At 38.0% G+C, this 17,777-nt stretch overlaps 1 protein-coding gene, 1 long non-coding RNA gene and 1 other non-coding gene across 5 annotated transcripts in view; 1 reads left to right on the forward strand and 2 right to left on the reverse strand.

The window, feature by feature from the left end:
* LOC140612854 (uncharacterized) overlaps positions 1 to 17,777 on the forward strand; it is a 42,557-nt gene that overhangs the window by 16,043 nt on the left and 8,737 nt on the right. The window contains exon 3 of one of the 2 annotated variants that reach the window (XR_012013964.1): positions 4,776 to 4,838. The exons of the other annotated variant lie outside the window; for it this stretch is intronic. This is a non-coding gene — a long non-coding RNA (uncharacterized lncRNA). The remainder of the gene's footprint in view (positions 1 to 4,775; positions 4,839 to 17,777) is intronic. 2 annotated transcript variants of the gene reach the window in all.
* The window catches only part of RHOBTB3 (Rho related BTB domain containing 3), a 54,620-nt gene that overhangs the window by 8,466 nt on the left and 28,377 nt on the right, over positions 1 to 17,777 (reverse strand). The window contains exons 7-11 of one of the 2 annotated variants that reach the window (XM_072790875.1): positions 15,947 to 16,059; positions 12,613 to 12,733; positions 7,805 to 7,978; positions 5,329 to 5,495; positions 70 to 166 (exon numbers count right to left, since the gene is read on the reverse strand). In XM_072790875.1, the coding sequence (XP_072646976.1) occupies positions 70 to 166; positions 5,329 to 5,495; positions 7,805 to 7,978; positions 12,613 to 12,733; positions 15,947 to 16,059 (672 nt within the window). The remainder of the gene's footprint in view (positions 1 to 69; positions 167 to 5,328; positions 5,496 to 7,804; positions 7,979 to 12,612; positions 12,734 to 15,946; positions 16,060 to 17,777) is intronic. The other variant, XM_072790884.1, reaches the window with a different exon arrangement.
* On the reverse strand, positions 3,634 to 3,786 carry LOC140623767 (small nucleolar RNA SNORA62/SNORA6 family). Its single transcript, XR_012023305.1, has one exon. It is a non-coding gene; the product is annotated as a small nucleolar RNA SNORA62/SNORA6 family (small nucleolar RNA).

The following is a 17,777-nucleotide window of genomic DNA, read 5'->3' on the forward strand; positions in this document are numbered from 1 at the left end:
CAAACCTAAGAACAAAGGACAAAGTTTTTTGTTTTTGTTTTTTTTCAAAATAGTAAATTGGCAATCTACCTGAAAGATCCTGAAATTCAGGCTTTTGGCTGAAGATGAGGTAGTTAGTGGCAATGAAATGAAGTAGCCAGGTTGAAAGGCAATCAGAGTGGTGAAACTGCAAGAAAAATGGAAACAATGTTGTACATAATAACCATCGAGGTGATGAACAGGTGGAGAGAATGGTCTGTGAGAAGTAGTGGAGAGCCCGCCTCCATGCTGCCTGTGTCCATACACGATGCAGCCTCCTGCCTACTCTGAGAGCAAAAAGTAAGAGGGAGAATTATTTACATGTAATAATCAAATTACATCAGTGAAGAAACCAAATCAAATGAATATCAAGCCACTGGTGCTGGAGCAGCTAAATGTCTTGAAGCAGAGGCACGCTGGATCAGTGGTTAACAGAGACTATTTGAGGTTCTTAAGCATTTCATTTAAGCTTTTAATCTAAGGTCATGGCCTTCACTAATTGCACTTATATCTGTGCAGCAGAAATAAGATTATGGTTAGCAAAGGTACATGGTTGGCTGTTATCTAAACAAGTTTACCTGAGGAGCAAGCCAAAAAATATTTTGTGGAGGAAATGTCATCAACCTAAGGGTATGGATTTCAGTGTGGACACAGCTTTATGAGAAGGTTATGTTTGAAGAGTTGCTTCTAACTAGGATGTCCTATAACTGTGAGCTGGATTTCCAGCACATTTCTCATTCTGGATTTCAACACCTAATGGAAGGGAAACTCAGGGCAACACGGCCATGACATCATCACCTTGGTGCCAGTCCAGTGATACTCACTGATCCATTTAACCACTCAATTCAGATTACAGTAACTTGCTGGCAGGCCACTTTGATACATGAGTATAGTTCTTTTTATTATTATTGTGGCAAAATATACATAACATAAAATTTGCCATTTTAAACTTCTCTAAGGGTACCAGTGGCATTAAGTACATTCACATTATTATACATCCATCATCACTATTTCCAGAATGTTTTTATCATCCCAAACTGAAACTCTATACTCATCAAATAATAATTCCCCTTTTATCCTAGTTACCTCTAGTCCCTGGTAACCACTATTCTGTTTTTCTCTAAGAATTTGACTATTCTGAGTATCTCATAAACACTGAATTATACAATAGTTATGCTTTCTTTGTCTGGTTTATTGTTTAGTATAATGTCCTCAAGTTTCATCCATGCTGCAGCATGCATTAAAATGTCATTCTTTTTTAGGACTGAGTAATATTCCACCATAAGTATATACCACATTTCATTTATTAATTCATCTGTTGATGGACATTTAGCTTATTTCTACCTTTAAGATAAATATTGCTATTTTAGGGAAACTCAAAAACATTTTATAAGCAATAAGGAATGCTAACCGAAGAAAGATTTATAATCTCAAATCTTAAGGAAAAAACTCAAAAAAGAGGTCTTTTAAAAAGTTATAATGTGGGAATATTTTCACATGTGAATACATAGGTTCCCCTAATTTTCATTATACAATAACAGAATTTTTGAATTGCAAGACATTTAATGGTTCACCAAATTCCACAACGCATCTTAACAATTTTTATTCACCTTAACTTTTAGCAGATAAATGTGAGTGATCTCATAGAGATAGAACCAAAATGTGTACCTATTTTAACAGAGGCCACCAGCACTATCAGATAATTAACCCAAAGCAGATAACCTACAAACAAAAGTTCAGAACATTGCCTAAAGGCTGTGACTTGAAAGAGAAGGAAGTTCACAGAAATGAATAGCTGGCTACAAAAACATGGTTAAAATGCAGAGTTTTATTTTTGATCAAGACTTAAGATATAATTGTAGGTTCTTAGCAAGAGACAGAAAACAGTTCACTGTAATAACTACTTTTTTGGTAGAAAATGTCCAAACCTGATAAAGCAGGTTTCTTTTTTTCTTTTTTTTACAATTTAATTATTTGAGAGAGAAAGTACACACACACACACACACACACACACACACACGAGTGTGAGGGGCTGAGGGAGAGAACCTCCAGCAGACTCTCCACTGAGTACAGAGCCTGACTCAGGGATCTCACAACCTGAGCGGAATCCAAGAGCTTGATGTTTAACTGACCTCGCCACCCAGGCGACCTTAACAAACCAGGTTTAAACTGAAATAAACAACAGAATAAAAAAGAAAAGCTTCAAAAATACTATATACCAAATGCTATAACATTTAATAGCTCTGTGAAGAAGAATAATGGTGGAGAAAATACCCAGAAACTCACAAGGAAAAGATCAGAAACAAAAGTGGGGGCCTGAGGCACCAAGCATTAACATGCAGATTAGAAGTAAAATACTGAGATTAAAACTTTAATCTGGTTAACAGGACTTCACAAGAATCACTGAAGTTCAGCTAGTCCATGCTTAAAAGGGAGCAGAGATAAGGAGATGTCTACCTGATTTCCAAGGAATCAATCTGATTAAGGGAAAGAAGCTTGTCTTACATGTTAAGAGTTCAACTTCATGGAAACAGATGAACTTGAAGGTAGAGTCATGGTAAAGAATTGGGAGATGTTAGGGGGAAGGGAAGCAGAAGTAAGACTGCTCAACTATATCAAAGGTATGAAGGATGCTTTCCTGATAAACTGTGCAGAACTAGCAGAGATGACAATGGAGTGTTTGGGAATTTTGATTATTCAGAAAGCTATTCAAAGTCTAATTCTGCTGAAAGATGCTTTCACCTCCCAGAAGTCGAGAAACAGTGCAAGAAAAGTTAACTAAACTCTGACCAACAATATGAAGTGACTGGTGAACTAAAGCCTCAAACTGGGAACTTCAAAGAGAACAGGGGAAGAAAATGATCCTGTTATCTTGGATGTGTAACTGTCAAATGAGGGACCGCCAGGAACAGAATAAAGGAAAACTGGCAAATGGAGACTTATTCCTAGAAAACAGACAAGTCTTCAGAAACAAAAGTAAAATTCAAAAAGGGCTGGTATCTTAAACTTTACAAACCAAGAGAAACAAATAAGGATAATTACATAATCAGAAACCACCGAGTCAGGGAAAACACGTCAGGAAGAACCGCTGACAACGCAATCATAAATGACATTGGTGAGGAAACGTGTGCATACGTGCAAGCATGCAAGCTGAAGCATCAATGCAACCACCCAAGAAGCTCTCTTATGAGTGAACCAGAAGGATACAACAAGGCAAGAGAAACTTGTGATCATTTTTTTTTTAAGTATGCCAGACTTGGTAGAACGGTAGGAAAATGATATGTCAAAAATGAACTGAGGTTGTAAAGAATACCAGGAAGAATGAAAAAGAAATTCTAAACTCTAGAGGTTAGCTATTTATCCCAAGCTCAATGTGAATATATTACAAAGAGAGATCAAGCTTACTCAGTTTGGGGAGGAGGAGTTGTTTTACTTGTAGCAAGAATTACTATCACAGGGCAGCCTGGGTGGCTCAGCGGTTTGGCGCCACCTTCAGCCCAGGGCGTAATCCCCAAGACCTGGGATGGAGTCCCATATCAGGCTCCATGCATGGGGCCTGCTTCTCCCTCTGCCTGTGTCTCTGCCTCTCTCTCTCTCAAGAATAAATAAATAAAATCTTAAAAAAAAAATTACTATTACACTCCACTCGTTGGCCCAGAGACACTTGTGGTGTTAGCAGAAAACGTGGCCCTCGTGTGCACACTACCTACACTTGTGAGCTCAACGGCCAGCCAGCGGCCTCAGCTCCAAGATCCAACACTGTGCAGAAGGTTACTCGGTTTTTAAATTTGTTTTTAATCCTTAAAATTAAATATACAAGGTCTTAAGACTTGATTATGAAAGAAATGAACTCCAAAACAGTTAAGGAGACAGTAGGAGAAGACCTAGATGCTTTAAATGAATTCCCTTCTATGTCCAGAAATACACGTTGCTTAATGTATTCATCTCAATCTGGAGGCAAGCTTTTGGTGGTCAGTCTGTCCTTTGCTCCATTATATGGCTCCATAACTTGAAGACAAAGTTGTCATATTTTTCTAATACTGGATGTCAAAATTGATAGGGATAGCCAATAATATTTTACAAAGTCCTGTCACCAATGATGGATCAAATATATTCCTATAAAAAAGACCTAGAAGGTTCAGCCTACTGCAAGTTCAATATACAACTTTATATTCCATGACTGCTGCATGCCCTAAAACTGTCATAGGGCAGGGGATGGAATAGTAGAATAACCAAGGGTAGGACGATGCATCTGGATAAACTTCCTGCTTCGCCTTTAGTGAGAATGAGGAGATAATAGATCTCTACGTGGCACAACATCTGCAGCAGGTTCTAGATTTCAAAATCGCAAACCTAGTTTACCTATAGATGGGCCCAGTCCTTTGTCAGATTCATATTCCAGGGTCTTTGTAACTGCAGTTACTCACAATTAGATTAACTGTGTAAACTCTGTTTCCTAGAATGTATAGCAATATAATTCTTAAAAATGTCCTAAGCATAGAAGAAGCCAGAAAGTATGGTGCACTATAGTGATTCTCAACACAAACATTTTTACTGAATGTATTCATGATATCATGAGAGATATGAACAAACGGCATTTTGAAAGGATTTATGAAGTCCAGCAATACCTCCTACAAACAACTGAGAACTTCAAAACAAGTCCATGAAGTGAAAGAATGAACAAATGAACAAATAAATGAGTTTAGCCCAACCATCTCTATCAGTATGAATGACCAATTCTGTCATTTTTCTTTCAGGAACCCTAAGATGTGACTGCTTTGGGGAAAATTCACACTCCGTTAACTGAGCCTCTACAATAGGTACTTCCTATTATGCTATTTAAAAAGAATTAATTATTTAAGTCTTCATATTCCAAAGAGAATCTTTTTGTTGTTTTTTTAGTTCTTCAGAGGTGATTCTACAATTGCCCTTAATAATCAATTCCGAGCCTATTATGTAATTCTTTCGGCTAGCTCAACGAAATCCTTGCAATAGTTCTATGTCCTATAATGCCCATATGGCACAATAAAGCACCATACTCAAATGACTCTCACACAGGCCACTATTCAGTTGAAAAATTTCCTATCAGCAAACCCTTCTTTCTTAGAAAAAAACTACTCAAAAATCCAATGCTTTGAAGTTACCTAGTCACAGAAATTGTTGTGAGGGCACTTTAACCTCATTTGGCCAAACTTCCAAACTGAGACAAACACTGATGTATCTCTCAACAAGCAGAAATTTTTAAAAAGTAGTTTAATTTTTAGAAGACTAAAAAAAAAGTCGAACAACCTGATACATGGGGGCAATTACCTTGGCTTTTTTGAGCAGGTCAACTATATCCAGGTTCATGGATGCCAGCTCCCTGCTCGGCATGCTCTGCAGCTGTGTGATGATGAAGAGCTCACAGATGTGCTGCAGTCGGGACACCTGATACATCTCAGCACAGATCAGAAGACACATAGCCTGGAAAATGCCAGCTGATGCAGGAAGGGAAATAAGAGAAAATGGTCAATAAAGCCATTTCTTTTATGACCTAAAACAACAAAAAGCAAACCAACAACAATATAACAATGCTACAACATGCTACACAACAATGTACATCCAACGTGCAACAGAATGCACAGAAAAAGCCTTGAAGGAGTGAGTCTGCATTCTACACTATTATGTCACCTTATTTACTTATTTATTTTTAAAGATTTGGTTTTTAACTGATCTCTACACCCAATGCGTGGTACGAACTCATAACTCCGAGATCGAGTCACACACTCCGTTAACTGAGCCTCTACAATAGGTACTTCCTATTATGCTATTTTAAAAAGAATTAATTATTTAAGTCTTCATATTCCAAAGAGAATTTTTGTTGTTTTTTTAGTTCTTCAGAGGTGATTCTACAATTGCCCTTAATAATCAATTCCGAGCCTATTATGTAATTCTTTCGGCTAGCTCAATGAAATCCTTGCAATTTTTCTTCTCCTGGCTTTAGTCCCTGGTTTGTTGTTTTTATTGAGGTAAAATAAACATAACATAAAATTTATCATTAACCATTTTAAAGTGTACGGCTGAATGGCATTAAAGTACATTCACATTGTTGTGCAACCATCACCATCATCCATCTCCAGAATTTTTTTCTTCTTCCCAAACTGAAGCTGTACCCATTAAAGCAATAACTCCCCATTTCCCCCTTCCCTTAACCCCTGGAATCGCTCAGGTTATTTATGTTTTTGTTTTTTTTAACTTTCCTATAAGTGATTTTTCAGGCAATTCTCTTTCTAATCTCTCCTAAATTATTTGCAGTGTTTTGTAGCTAGGAACCAAGAACACTGTATGATCAATACTTAACACAATGAAAAGATTACCTTTCTTTCTGCCATTTCCCAATGCAAACATTGTAGTACTGATCTACTTTCTGATTATTCATTTTGACTCATTTTCTCCTCACACCTTTTACCAAGTTTTAAAGTGTTTTGTCCTATTAGTGCTTCTCTATTTTTTCTAACTAGCAAGAGAAGACTCAAAATTTGAAGCTTCAATTACTCTAGTGGGAAGAAGACTGAGAAGCTAAATTTTATCATTTTAAATCTGGGTCAAAAAAATAAAAAAATAAATTAAAAAAGTCTGGGTCAAAATTTTCATTTAATATACAAATTTGCCAGTATTATGATAAAATAAACAAGAACATGCACTCTGATGAGAATCGATACTTTCAGTTTTATTAAGCAAAAACATAATACTGACAGTATCAGCTATAACTGGTTCCAAGTACTCTACAGCTGGCTGCCAGACAGAATTTAGTTAAAAAAAGGACTTTTTTTTTAACTTCTAAAACCTTTCACTAGAGTCCTCATGACTTGTTTAAAATTTAAGAGATTTTAACAACAAATGTTGGAAATCTTCATAATATAAAAGTGAAAGCAATAACTCTGAAGAGAGAAATGGTCTGAAATGTGTTTTCTTTTTATATTTGCTGTAGTAGCTGACCAGGTTCCGTGATTCAGCTCTTGGGTTCCTTGAGTAAGGAAACCACCAAGGCTAGAATAAGTTGTGCTTGTGGCGGGAGCCATCTAGTGGCTGAGGATGAATTAATGGTGCTTCCATGCTGGCATCCCAAGGCTCTGGGGCTGTTGAAAGGATTTTGCAATTTCTCCAAGGAGACTCCAGCTAGAAAAAACCTGCAAGATTTGTTCCAACCGATAGCTGCCAAAGAGGACTAGTTTTTAGTCAAAGATAGTCCTAAGTCAGTAAATAGGGAAATAAATCCTGCAGTCCACTGGGCATCCTAAACATCTTAGGAAAAGTCTTTCGAGAAGTTACCTTAAGGAAAGTATGACTTTAGGACAAGTCAGAAGTCTTTTAAAAACTCCACATTCTCTGAGCCACAGAGATGACCAAGGGGTCTCAGAATTTTCAAAGTCCTTAAAAGTACCTCAATCACAAGCGAGAACCATAAAAACAGCTGCCCAAACCTCTTCTCTTTATGGAAGGGATGGTGCTCCAAGAAGCTCTCTCTCCCAATCTGTAGGATTAGTCCCTGGGTATCACAAAGCACCTCTATTTCTAGGCTGTCCACATAATCATCACACTGTTGGGGCTGACTGGGATGTAGAAGTGATTGAAAGTCCATTGTTGGTCCATTGTTGACCCAATCACCTCTACCTGACTAGCACATTCCATGATGTCAGCTCTGATAAATCTTAAGCAAAACAAAATTCACAGAGAGCTATTTATCAAAATGAGTTACAAAGAAACAAAAAATTGTGAAATATTATTTAATATTTATACTGCTCACCTGGGCAACAGGAGTCTGTGTATAAGTATTCTAAGAATGACAAGAAAGTCTCTTTGGAAACACCATAAACTGGAATCAGAACACTCTTTGCTTCCATGTAATTCCCATTAAACATGGCTGCCATCACTTCACAACGGGCCACCAGGATGGCCCTGTGGGCTGGCACTGTTGTACCTGCAAGGTTCAAAAGGAAATAAAGCTAAGTTACATTACCTTGTAGAGTTGTTATTCTAGCAATTTCCCTTTTAATTAGAGTGGTATCACATTAGGGGCAGCTAAGCTGATGTTAGAAAGCAAAGTTTGGGGAGATACCCAAAACTCTTTAGTTTTTAGTTGAAAAACAGAGCTCAAAAGTTGATTTTGAAATTAACAATTTATGAGAGGCAATTATTTGTTACTTAGTTTGCATTTTCTGAAGATGGAAACACCAAAATGATATATTTTGCTTTTTTTTTTAGATTTTAAAAATTTATTTATTCATGAGAGACACAGAGAGAGAGAGGCAGAGACACAGGCAGAGGGAGAAGCAGGCTCCATGCAGGGAGCCTAACGTGGGACTCAATCCCGGGACCCACCCCAGGATCATGCCCTGGGTCAAAGGCAGGTGCTAAACCGCTGAGCCACCCAGGGATCCCCTTGCTTCTTGTTTTTATTATGAAACATGTATCTTTTCCAATTGGCTTGAAATATCATCATTCATTCTTACCCATGTGCCTCCTAAGAAAACACTGCTAGTATCCTTCTTGGACACACTCAATCAGAAAGAGGAAACTGTAGAAAGGGAACCATCCCTTGGTCTAAGCAGTCCATTTGCTACAGCAAGTACGGCAAGAGGCTCTTTTGTGGAGCCAACGGGAGCATTTCAGACATTATGGAAAATCTGGAAGGGATGACCCGGTCCCCACATGTCCCTCTAGTGTACTACCTCCTCAGGGAACAGTGCAGCTTCTGGGAGAGCCAGACCTACTTTACATTTTAAAGGCTCCTCAGCTCATACCCTTCTCTGAAGCTTATTAAACTAAACGGACTTCTAGTGAAAGCCTGCTAAGCTGTCCAGCTATGGTGCCATCATACTGAGGCATCACCAGATGGCACTCGGTGGAAAAGCAGTTCTCATCACTCTCAGCACCTCAGGAAACCATGAATCCACAGCGAGCCTTCAGAACCTTCAGTTCAGTCTAGATCAATTTGACACATCATTACTAAGCACCCACCATGTGCTAATCGCCATGTTAAGTATTAAAGATTAAAAAGATTTAAAGGACAAAACTACCCTGCTTTGGAGCACTCAAGCTTTTAGTTTGGTGGAAGACGCCAGAGCCAATAGGAATGATAAAGCCTTCCAAAAGTAACTCTAGGAGCCAAACCACTCTGTTCTGCTCAAGTCTTCACCTACACACGCTTAAAATCTCACACCTCTCAGGGGCATATGTTCCATGCTATGCAAAATATTCTCATATATTTTACGATTAGGGGCACTTGGGTGGCACAGTCAGGTAAGCATCTGACTCCTGGTTTCAGCTCAGGTCGTGAGCTCAGTGGCAGGAGATCGAGCCCTGCATCGGGCACTGTGCTCAGCAAAGGATCTGCTTAAATCTTTCTCTCTCTCTCTCTCTCTCTCTCTCAAATAAATCAACACATCTTTTTAAAATTTTTTTAAAAATTTAGAGTAATTTAGAGTAATTCTTCAGCTTCTTTAAATCCAAGCAAAACATTTCCTGATTCAGAAAAGAATAGATTCACCTAAGCCCAGTGACTTTCCCCAAAACCAATAATCCCTTAGGATTCACAAACAATGCCCAACATTGATAGTTCTGAGCTCAATGCTTAGAGCTATCATTGGTACAACTGCCCTTCTCAGAAGAGCAGGGAAAGAGGCTACATACAGTGAACATCGTTACCAGCTCATCACACACCTGCTAGCAGGCATCATCCCCTCTCGGCTCTTTCCCCTCCCTCCCCTTTTGCCATGAGGCCGCCTGCTCTCAATGGAACAGTGTCCACTGATGGGGATGACCAGTTTCCATGGTTAAACATGATTTAATGATTATCCTTGTACACAGCAATTCACAAAGAATCCAAACAGGTAATAAAATTGGGATTGTGATTCTAAGGTTTGAAAATCTGAAGCAGGACTCTATTGGAAAAAAGAAAAGGAGAAGCATGGCTTAACAAACTAGACAGCCTTTCATTTGGGTTAAGCAGAGGGATTTCAGATTGACCAAAGATACCAAATGGAGAGTAGGTGGGGAAGGAATTTGATAAGTAACCTTGGAATTTTAACAGAAACTTTCCATTAATAATGTAGTTAAAACAGAGTTACAAAACTAGCAAGAAAATACCCAATACCTTAAAGCATGTCAAGCTCATTTCAAGCTTTGAATTTGGTTTGGAAAACCATTATACCTCCAGTTCAGAAAAATCATCACTTCTGTTTCTCACCTTTTCCACCTACTGTTTGAACCTGTAAACTGTTCTATCATGAAGCTATAATGCAATACCTCAGTATAGTCACATTTTCAACATAGTATATAAACTGTATAAATACATAAACACTGTATCAAATGCCCAATGAACACAATCCAGGGTTCTTACACGAACCAGCAATACAATAAGGCTGAAGCATTAAAGGGGGGGAGCATCAATTTTCTAGTTAAAAGATAAATATATTCTTTGAAAATGTAAAGGCCTAAAGTATCTTTCCTTTGTAGTATTCAATTGCTGTTACAGTTTTAGAAGCTTTTGTTTTTAAGGAAAAGTGCTTAAGAGTAAAATGAAATTCCAAAGCCCAAGTTTTCTAATAAACTTAACATAAATTATCAAAGTCCTTTGTTTTTATTATACATGGAAATAAAATCCTACATTTGTCATACCTTCTTTGCATTATTTCCCAAGTTTGAAAAATGAAATTTTTAGAATTTTTACTCTGAAAACAGGAAACTTGCCTAGTTCGAGAGAGATTCAGAATATGTACCATTAGGCCTTTATATATACCTTAATATGCAGCATATCTCAATTCTCATGAGCACTCTTCCAGGTAGAAATTAGTATCCCCATTTTATAGGCAAGGAAACAAAAAAGGATCAGAAATGTAATAAAGTAGCACAGGCACTGCAATACGAAATTAGGCACCCACACAGGATCCCAAACAGGACTTTCTAGTCCCGGTCACTACCACCTCAACAAACTTAACACTAAAAATGACCTTTTAGAAGCTATCTGGTTCACCCTCTTCACTCTGGAAATGAGATTTAATAAAGCAAAACACATTAAGTGACCAGCCTAAGGACACATGCCGGTTGGAATGCAAAGCCAAGGCTGAAGCTAGGGTTGCAAACGGTAGGCACAACCTGCCTCTAGAGGAGAAATAGTGCTCCTTTCTGCACACTAGAGCTCCCTCCTCAAACTCTTCAGAAGCTAGGCTTCCTTCTCCTCCCACAGATGGCGGAGAAGCTGGTGCTAGACCCTGCTTCCACCCATGCCTGCTTGTCCCACCTCCCGACCTCGGGAGGCCTTGGTTTCTGAGCTGTGAGGCTTCAAAGAACATCAGCAAAGGCCCACAACTAGCCCTCCCACAGCCAGCCTCTGCATGGCTAGGGGTGCGGTGAGGTACCTGCAACAGTGTCGGGAGGTGGAATTGTGAAAGAAAGCAAGAGATTATAAGGAGAAAGAATTCTCCACATCACTATTTTTCGCTTAACATATATTTTCCTATGTGGCATATTCCTTTTGAAAAGCTTTTCAGTAGGTTATATTAATATGATGTTTGGTGTGAAGGCCTCCTATGCAATTTATAAGCAAATACAGTCTCTTACTAGCTTTCCCCCCCCCCCATAAAATGTTTTATTTATTTCAAGGTCACTCTTATTGTCCCATTCTCAGTGTCTCCTGCTCACATTTCAAACAGAGCTGACTGTAGCTTATCAGAAGGCACCTGGGAAAGTTTCCAATTCACTGTTTGTCTTGGCAAGTGGCCAGATGTTAAAATGAATCTTTCCGAGGAAAAATTTAAAAAGCAAATGGCTGTTAATTGCCATACATTTCTCTCATAAAATTAGAATTATATCTTACTTCTAGATAATACTTATTACATTTGGAAACGACTCCTACCTTCTTGCATAGGGGAAAGTACTTAACAATTCATTTTTAAGATTATGCTTTTAATCTACTGAAGTGGCAAAATTATCCAAGTGAATAATCAATAATGGGCATTACAACAGCTTGTCATTATTAAAATTAGGGAGCATTACTTTCCTACAGAGATAAAAAGCAGCTCTCAGTTGCTTTGGTGATAATTCTCAGAGTGCTGCGAGGAATAAATGTAGCAATATCTATCCATGCCTAATGTAAGCCAGGCATGACCCTCACCGCATGGTTAGTTCCTTTTGTTCAAATAAAAAGGAAGAGAAGTAAATAAGTTACAGGTAATATAAGGTTAAGGGAGCTGTTTCAGATGATTCAATAACTAGTATCTTAAAGAAATACATGGGACAAAAATATACAATGAGGGAATTACAGATCTCCATTCCACACTGGTCTCTAAAAGTTAATGAAGCATATGGTAAGGGCAAACAAAACAAAACAAAACAAAAAACCCACAGACCTAGGAAAATATAAATTTCTTTCCTTGTTTTAACAAAATACTTCATTTCCCCAGATTTTGCTGAAATTCAGCCAGTATTAATCTATAGCCTGCATTAGAGAATAGACATTTCTCCACCCAAAATATTCAAAGCTAAAATAGAAAGTTAGGTTAGAAAATAAGAAATAAAAAATAAGTACTGAACTTTGTAAAAATTGAACTATACCTTGTATTTCGAAGACAACATCAGCAAGCATTGGTTTATTAAGGAAGAACTTGAGGGAAGTGTTATAAAACCACAGGGGTTTTCTGGCTTGGTAAGTTTTACAATTCCTTAGACAATTAATCTATAAGGGAAAACAAAAATACAAAAGGAAATGTTGTAAAATACGCTCTAGTAATAAATACAAAGGTTGGTTAGAGAATTTAGAAAACTGTACTAAATGTCTAAAGAAATACTGATTACCTCCTCCTTGGCACCTTGATTATAGCTGTCAAGAATTACATGTGCTACCTGAGAACGAGCAACACTGCACTGTTTTAACATTCTCAGCACAGAGTGAACTGGCTAAGGGAAAACTCAGAGAAATGGGGGTCCTGAGTCCACGCACGTCCCTGTTAGCTGGGAAACAGACAACAGTCAACCTCATAGAATGCCTAGCAAAATAGGTTTACATATACAACCTGTTCATATGTTCACTAACTAAAAAAGGACACACAGAAAAATCTATTTTGTAATTTTCAGAAATATGTATTTCCTCCATCACATCATGTCTTACTACGTACTAGATCAACATTAAAATATCTGAGAGTGATGAACTAACTAAAAAAGGACACACAGAAAAATTTATTTTGTAATTTTTAGAAATATGTATTTCCTCCATCACATCATGTCTTACTACGTACGTACTAGATCAACATTAAAATATCTGAGAGTGATGAACGTATTCATCTCCATCTCAATGTACAATCTTATAATCCTAAATGTCTTTCTACCCACAGCTGGGATTCCTGGCATCTCTAAAAGGTTGTCTGGACCTCCGATCTGGAGTTCTGGAGAACTTCTTCCATGACTACACCTTCCTGGGCTCCCATACCTGCTCGCTCTAGGTGGTGGCTTCCAGTAATAGTGCCTCTGACTGAGTGGTCTCCAGCCCCCCACTCCACCCCACTCAGGATTTGGTGCTTCATTTATTCTTCCAGTAATCTTTCAGACGTTCCTTTGTTCTAGCCCCAGAATTCGAGGGCCAACCCCTCTTCCCTCACCCTCCACCCACTTCCCAAGCTGAATATTAGGACCTCTGCTGGGGTCAGAACTCTGGCCTCTGCTTGGCCATCCAGGGAATATGAAAAGCTTCATTCCTAAGAAATAATCCAGCATACAACTGTAGCAATAAGAAAATGGCACCTACTCTCCACTCTGGATTAATCCACTATGGTGGGAAGTTAGAATATTTGGTAAAAGGAAAACAGAATTATTTTCCTTCCTCACAAGGAGGAAAGAAACACACTCCAGAATGATTTCTATGAGCAAGGCAAAGAAGCAAAAAAGGATCATACAAATCCTGGTCCTATAAAACACATTCTCAGATTCCGTATATAACCTACATATCAAAGGAATTGGTAGAGAGGATTCAGGTGAATGCCACACACAAAGCAGAGCAAATCAAAAAGCATCACAGAACTTGAGAACCAGCAAGGGCTTTAGAAATCATCATTTATTCCTCATTTTACAGAAAGTCCTGAGGAGACTTGCTCAAAGCCAGGAATAATTAATTCATGGCCAATTCACAATTTATTTTACTTTATTTTATTTTTAAGATTTATCTATTCATCCATTCAGAGAGAGCGAGAGAGAGGCAGACACATAGGAAGAGGGAGAAGCAGGCTCCATGCAGGAAGCCCGATGTGAGACTCCATCCCACGTCTCCAGGATCACACCCCAGGCTGCAGGCGGCGCTAAACCGCTGTGCCACCGGGGCTGCCCGCCAATTCACAATTTAAATGTATATTTCCTGATTCCTAACTCAAGGTTATGTCTCTGTGTTGTACTCGGTAAATGAGAGAGATCTTTACCCTAGGGAAGCATAAGAAGAAAGCACGGAACTCATCTCTCCTTCTGTATAAAAGAGGGAATTTAGTTCAATATCACAGAATCATATAGCCCCCAGCCTCCTCTTCCTCAACAGGAATTCATTATTTTTCTCAGTACACAAAGGAATGACCGTTTAAAATCACACTCAAGGAAAGGCTCAGGTTTAGAACACTTTTGTCCTCATCATTCATATAAAGTTTATCAATCTGTGTATCATGAATACTATGTAGGCATATATTATGGATGTATGGATAGATTGATTGATAGATCAATCATGAATCTGTGTAAACAGATTCCTTTGTCATCTAGGCCTTGAATTTGAAGGAAAAAAAGGAAGATAGTAGTTTGGACAGAACACTGATATATATGGTATATACCTTTTCACTAGTCAATAAACAAGTAATCTAGAGAACTTCTGAAAAACAGAATGGAGCTTTATGTGCACGTTTCTACAAATGCATTACTTAGTTGAATTACATTGCAAGAGAGCTACCACCCTACCATACCCCTGTAAAACTGGAAGTTTCTGTATACCTGCTTATAAGAAAAGCCTTTCCCTTTAATACTACATCACTTTAATTTTTTTTTAACAAATAAGTCAGGAATCTTCATTAAAAGCTAGTACAATTTTAAAGCTTTAATTTAAAAAATATTAATTTAAAATGTCATTAACTTAGGTTGTAGAATTGACAAAGCCATCTGTATAAAAAACTGAAGAAATAATAATTTTTCTTACATTTAATAGAAGCCTATATTCTGGTAGGCACTGCACATAACTTACCTTTTAATCTATTGTAGCCAATTTGTTTATCACAGAATCTGAAATAAGAATACACTGGCTAAATTGTATAATGTAGTTGTCTCTAAAATTAACAAATTTATTTTTAAAGCCCTTACAGATTGTACAGCCTAAGTGACTGTAGTTTAAACATGTACACATTTAGGACTGTACACAAAGTCTGTATTTTATAACCTTTGACCTAATTTATAATTTTTAACCTATACAAGATGAGAAACAAATCCTTAACTGCCTACCTGATTAAACATTTCTCAGAATTCCTGAAAAAGGCACACAAAGAAACTGCCTTGCTCCTGAAAACTACTGGGACTTGAATTCTGAGAAGGGAGAAAGCTTAACTGGAGCTGGACAAATTCAACAGCCCTTCATTCTTGACATAGATTGCATATTCCTGGAGCTCTAGGGGAATATTTCAGAGGATGGAATTCACAAATCAACATTTTAAAGACAATAACACACATATTTTAATTCTTAGGATGAATTAAAATCTGAAGTAGTGAGAACATATTTGTGTTTAAAATATTTAAATGGCAAAAACAGACTCAGGAAAAACCTATTTATACCCTGTTGACTCTTCTCATGACTCAGTATTATTAATTTATCATAGTATATTTGTTAAAATTCAGAGAACATCCAGGTAAATTGATTTTCAATAAAGTAATTTACCTTTCCTGGTGTTTTTAAAATGCATTTAACTTTCTCAATTACACTTGAAACATCCCCAGAATCTTTCACTTTCTTCCTGATATCGTCTTCCAATTCTTCCCACTGAAAAGCACCTGCAAACAATATATGTTGGATTTTTATGTTAAAACAGTAAATACAAATGAAGCTTTCTCATTAGATATCACTGTTCCTTCTTTTAGTATTTTTTTACATATCCTTGTAATTACACTAAAACATTTAAACAATTCTCACATTTTTATAAAAAATCAGTTTGCCTTCCCCTAATGTATTTCTCAAAACCTAAAGCCTGCCTCCCCTGGACGGTTGCCACCTCTTTACAGTAGACGGTCACCTAAAAATGATAGCAATGGCCAGAATATTAGTTGCCATCACAAGTAGTCCTTCCTACACTCAAACTATTTAGTTGCTCTAAGTAAGAAGGTCGATGTGTGTTTTTTTTTTTTTTTCTAAACTGAATTAAATCATCCTAATCATGGAGGACGGTGACTACCATGACGTAGAGGAAGAAGCAGTAGGAACAGAATACATTCAGAAGGTCTTGCACATTGTCAGGGTCAGATCAGGATGTTCAATAGCCATCTCTACAGAACCAACCTGAAGAAGGGAGGCAGATAATGTCTTGCTGAGCTACATGACCATGGCACTGGAGCAAATCACTGCCTCTGGTCCCTCCCTGCCCTTGTCCTCACCCCAACCCACTTCCAAACTATCTCTTATTAGGCTCATTTCACATCTGTCCCACACTGTCAGTCCCTCTTCTGTGTCTTACAAAACTATTTGATGGTCAACAAAAGTTCTCCTTTCTCTAAGCACTTCTCTCACTTGGCTTATAGCAGCTTCCTAAAAAGCCTATCTGCTCCTCAGTGGCCTTCTCCTCACTGAATCAATCCCAGTACTTAATGCTGATAAGTTTCCAAAAGTATGGTTCAGATGACAATATGTGAAGAGATGACTCCTATCTATTTCATGCCTTATAGGAAGTCCTAGCTCCTAAAAACATAATTAACCAAGGGGTAGGGAGGGCAGGCATAATTGGAAGACCCAGGCTCTAGTTCTATCTCTGCCATTCATTACTGGTGTGACTTTCAGCAAGTCATTTCACCTCTGTGTAACTCATGATCCTTTTTGATCTCTCAATCTATTTCTTCTGATGTCCCCTTTTCTGTATCCAGAACTTTGCCAGATGTCTTCATGGACATTAGGGGTGGAGAGAGCACATAATAAAGATTTACTGAACCAATGAGATTAGGCAATTGCAGCCAGACTCAGCCAACTGATTCAAAGCTACTTTGAAGAGTCAAGTGATAGTCCAGTGGCTCTTAGGTGTCATTACAGTCGAGCCCTGTAGCACTTGGCACTCTAGAGTATCTTTAAACTTCTTACTTAACCTGCATATTTTCTAGAAAGTGGGAGAGGGAAAGAGGGCCCTGATCTAGGCTATTTGCAACCTCTGTGGTGCAAATATTCCCACCATGGCCAAATTCATGCCACCAACATGACATTACAGAGCAGAGTTGGGAAGAGATAAACACAATCAGCTTTCACAGGCCAGTGCCAGCCAGCTCCAGCACACCACTGCTTCTTCCTACCTTTGATGCTCTTTTTCTGACTTCACTGTCATCTCCCCTTCCTCCTCAAATTCCCAAAGGTTTGCAATCTAGAAATGTCCATGTTTTTTGTTTTCATTTTTCTGCACTAAGGATTTTTAACTTTAAAGTCGCATACTCCTTTTGCAATCTGCTAAATTCTTTGCACTGTGTCTCCAGAAAATTTCCCATACGCACATAGACATTACAGTCTATATTAAAAT

The sequence above is a fragment of the Canis lupus genome, chromosome 2, assembly GCF_048164855.1.
Source record: "Canis lupus baileyi chromosome 2, mCanLup2.hap1, whole genome shotgun sequence".
NCBI lineage: Eukaryota > Metazoa > Chordata > Mammalia > Carnivora > Canidae > Canis > Canis lupus.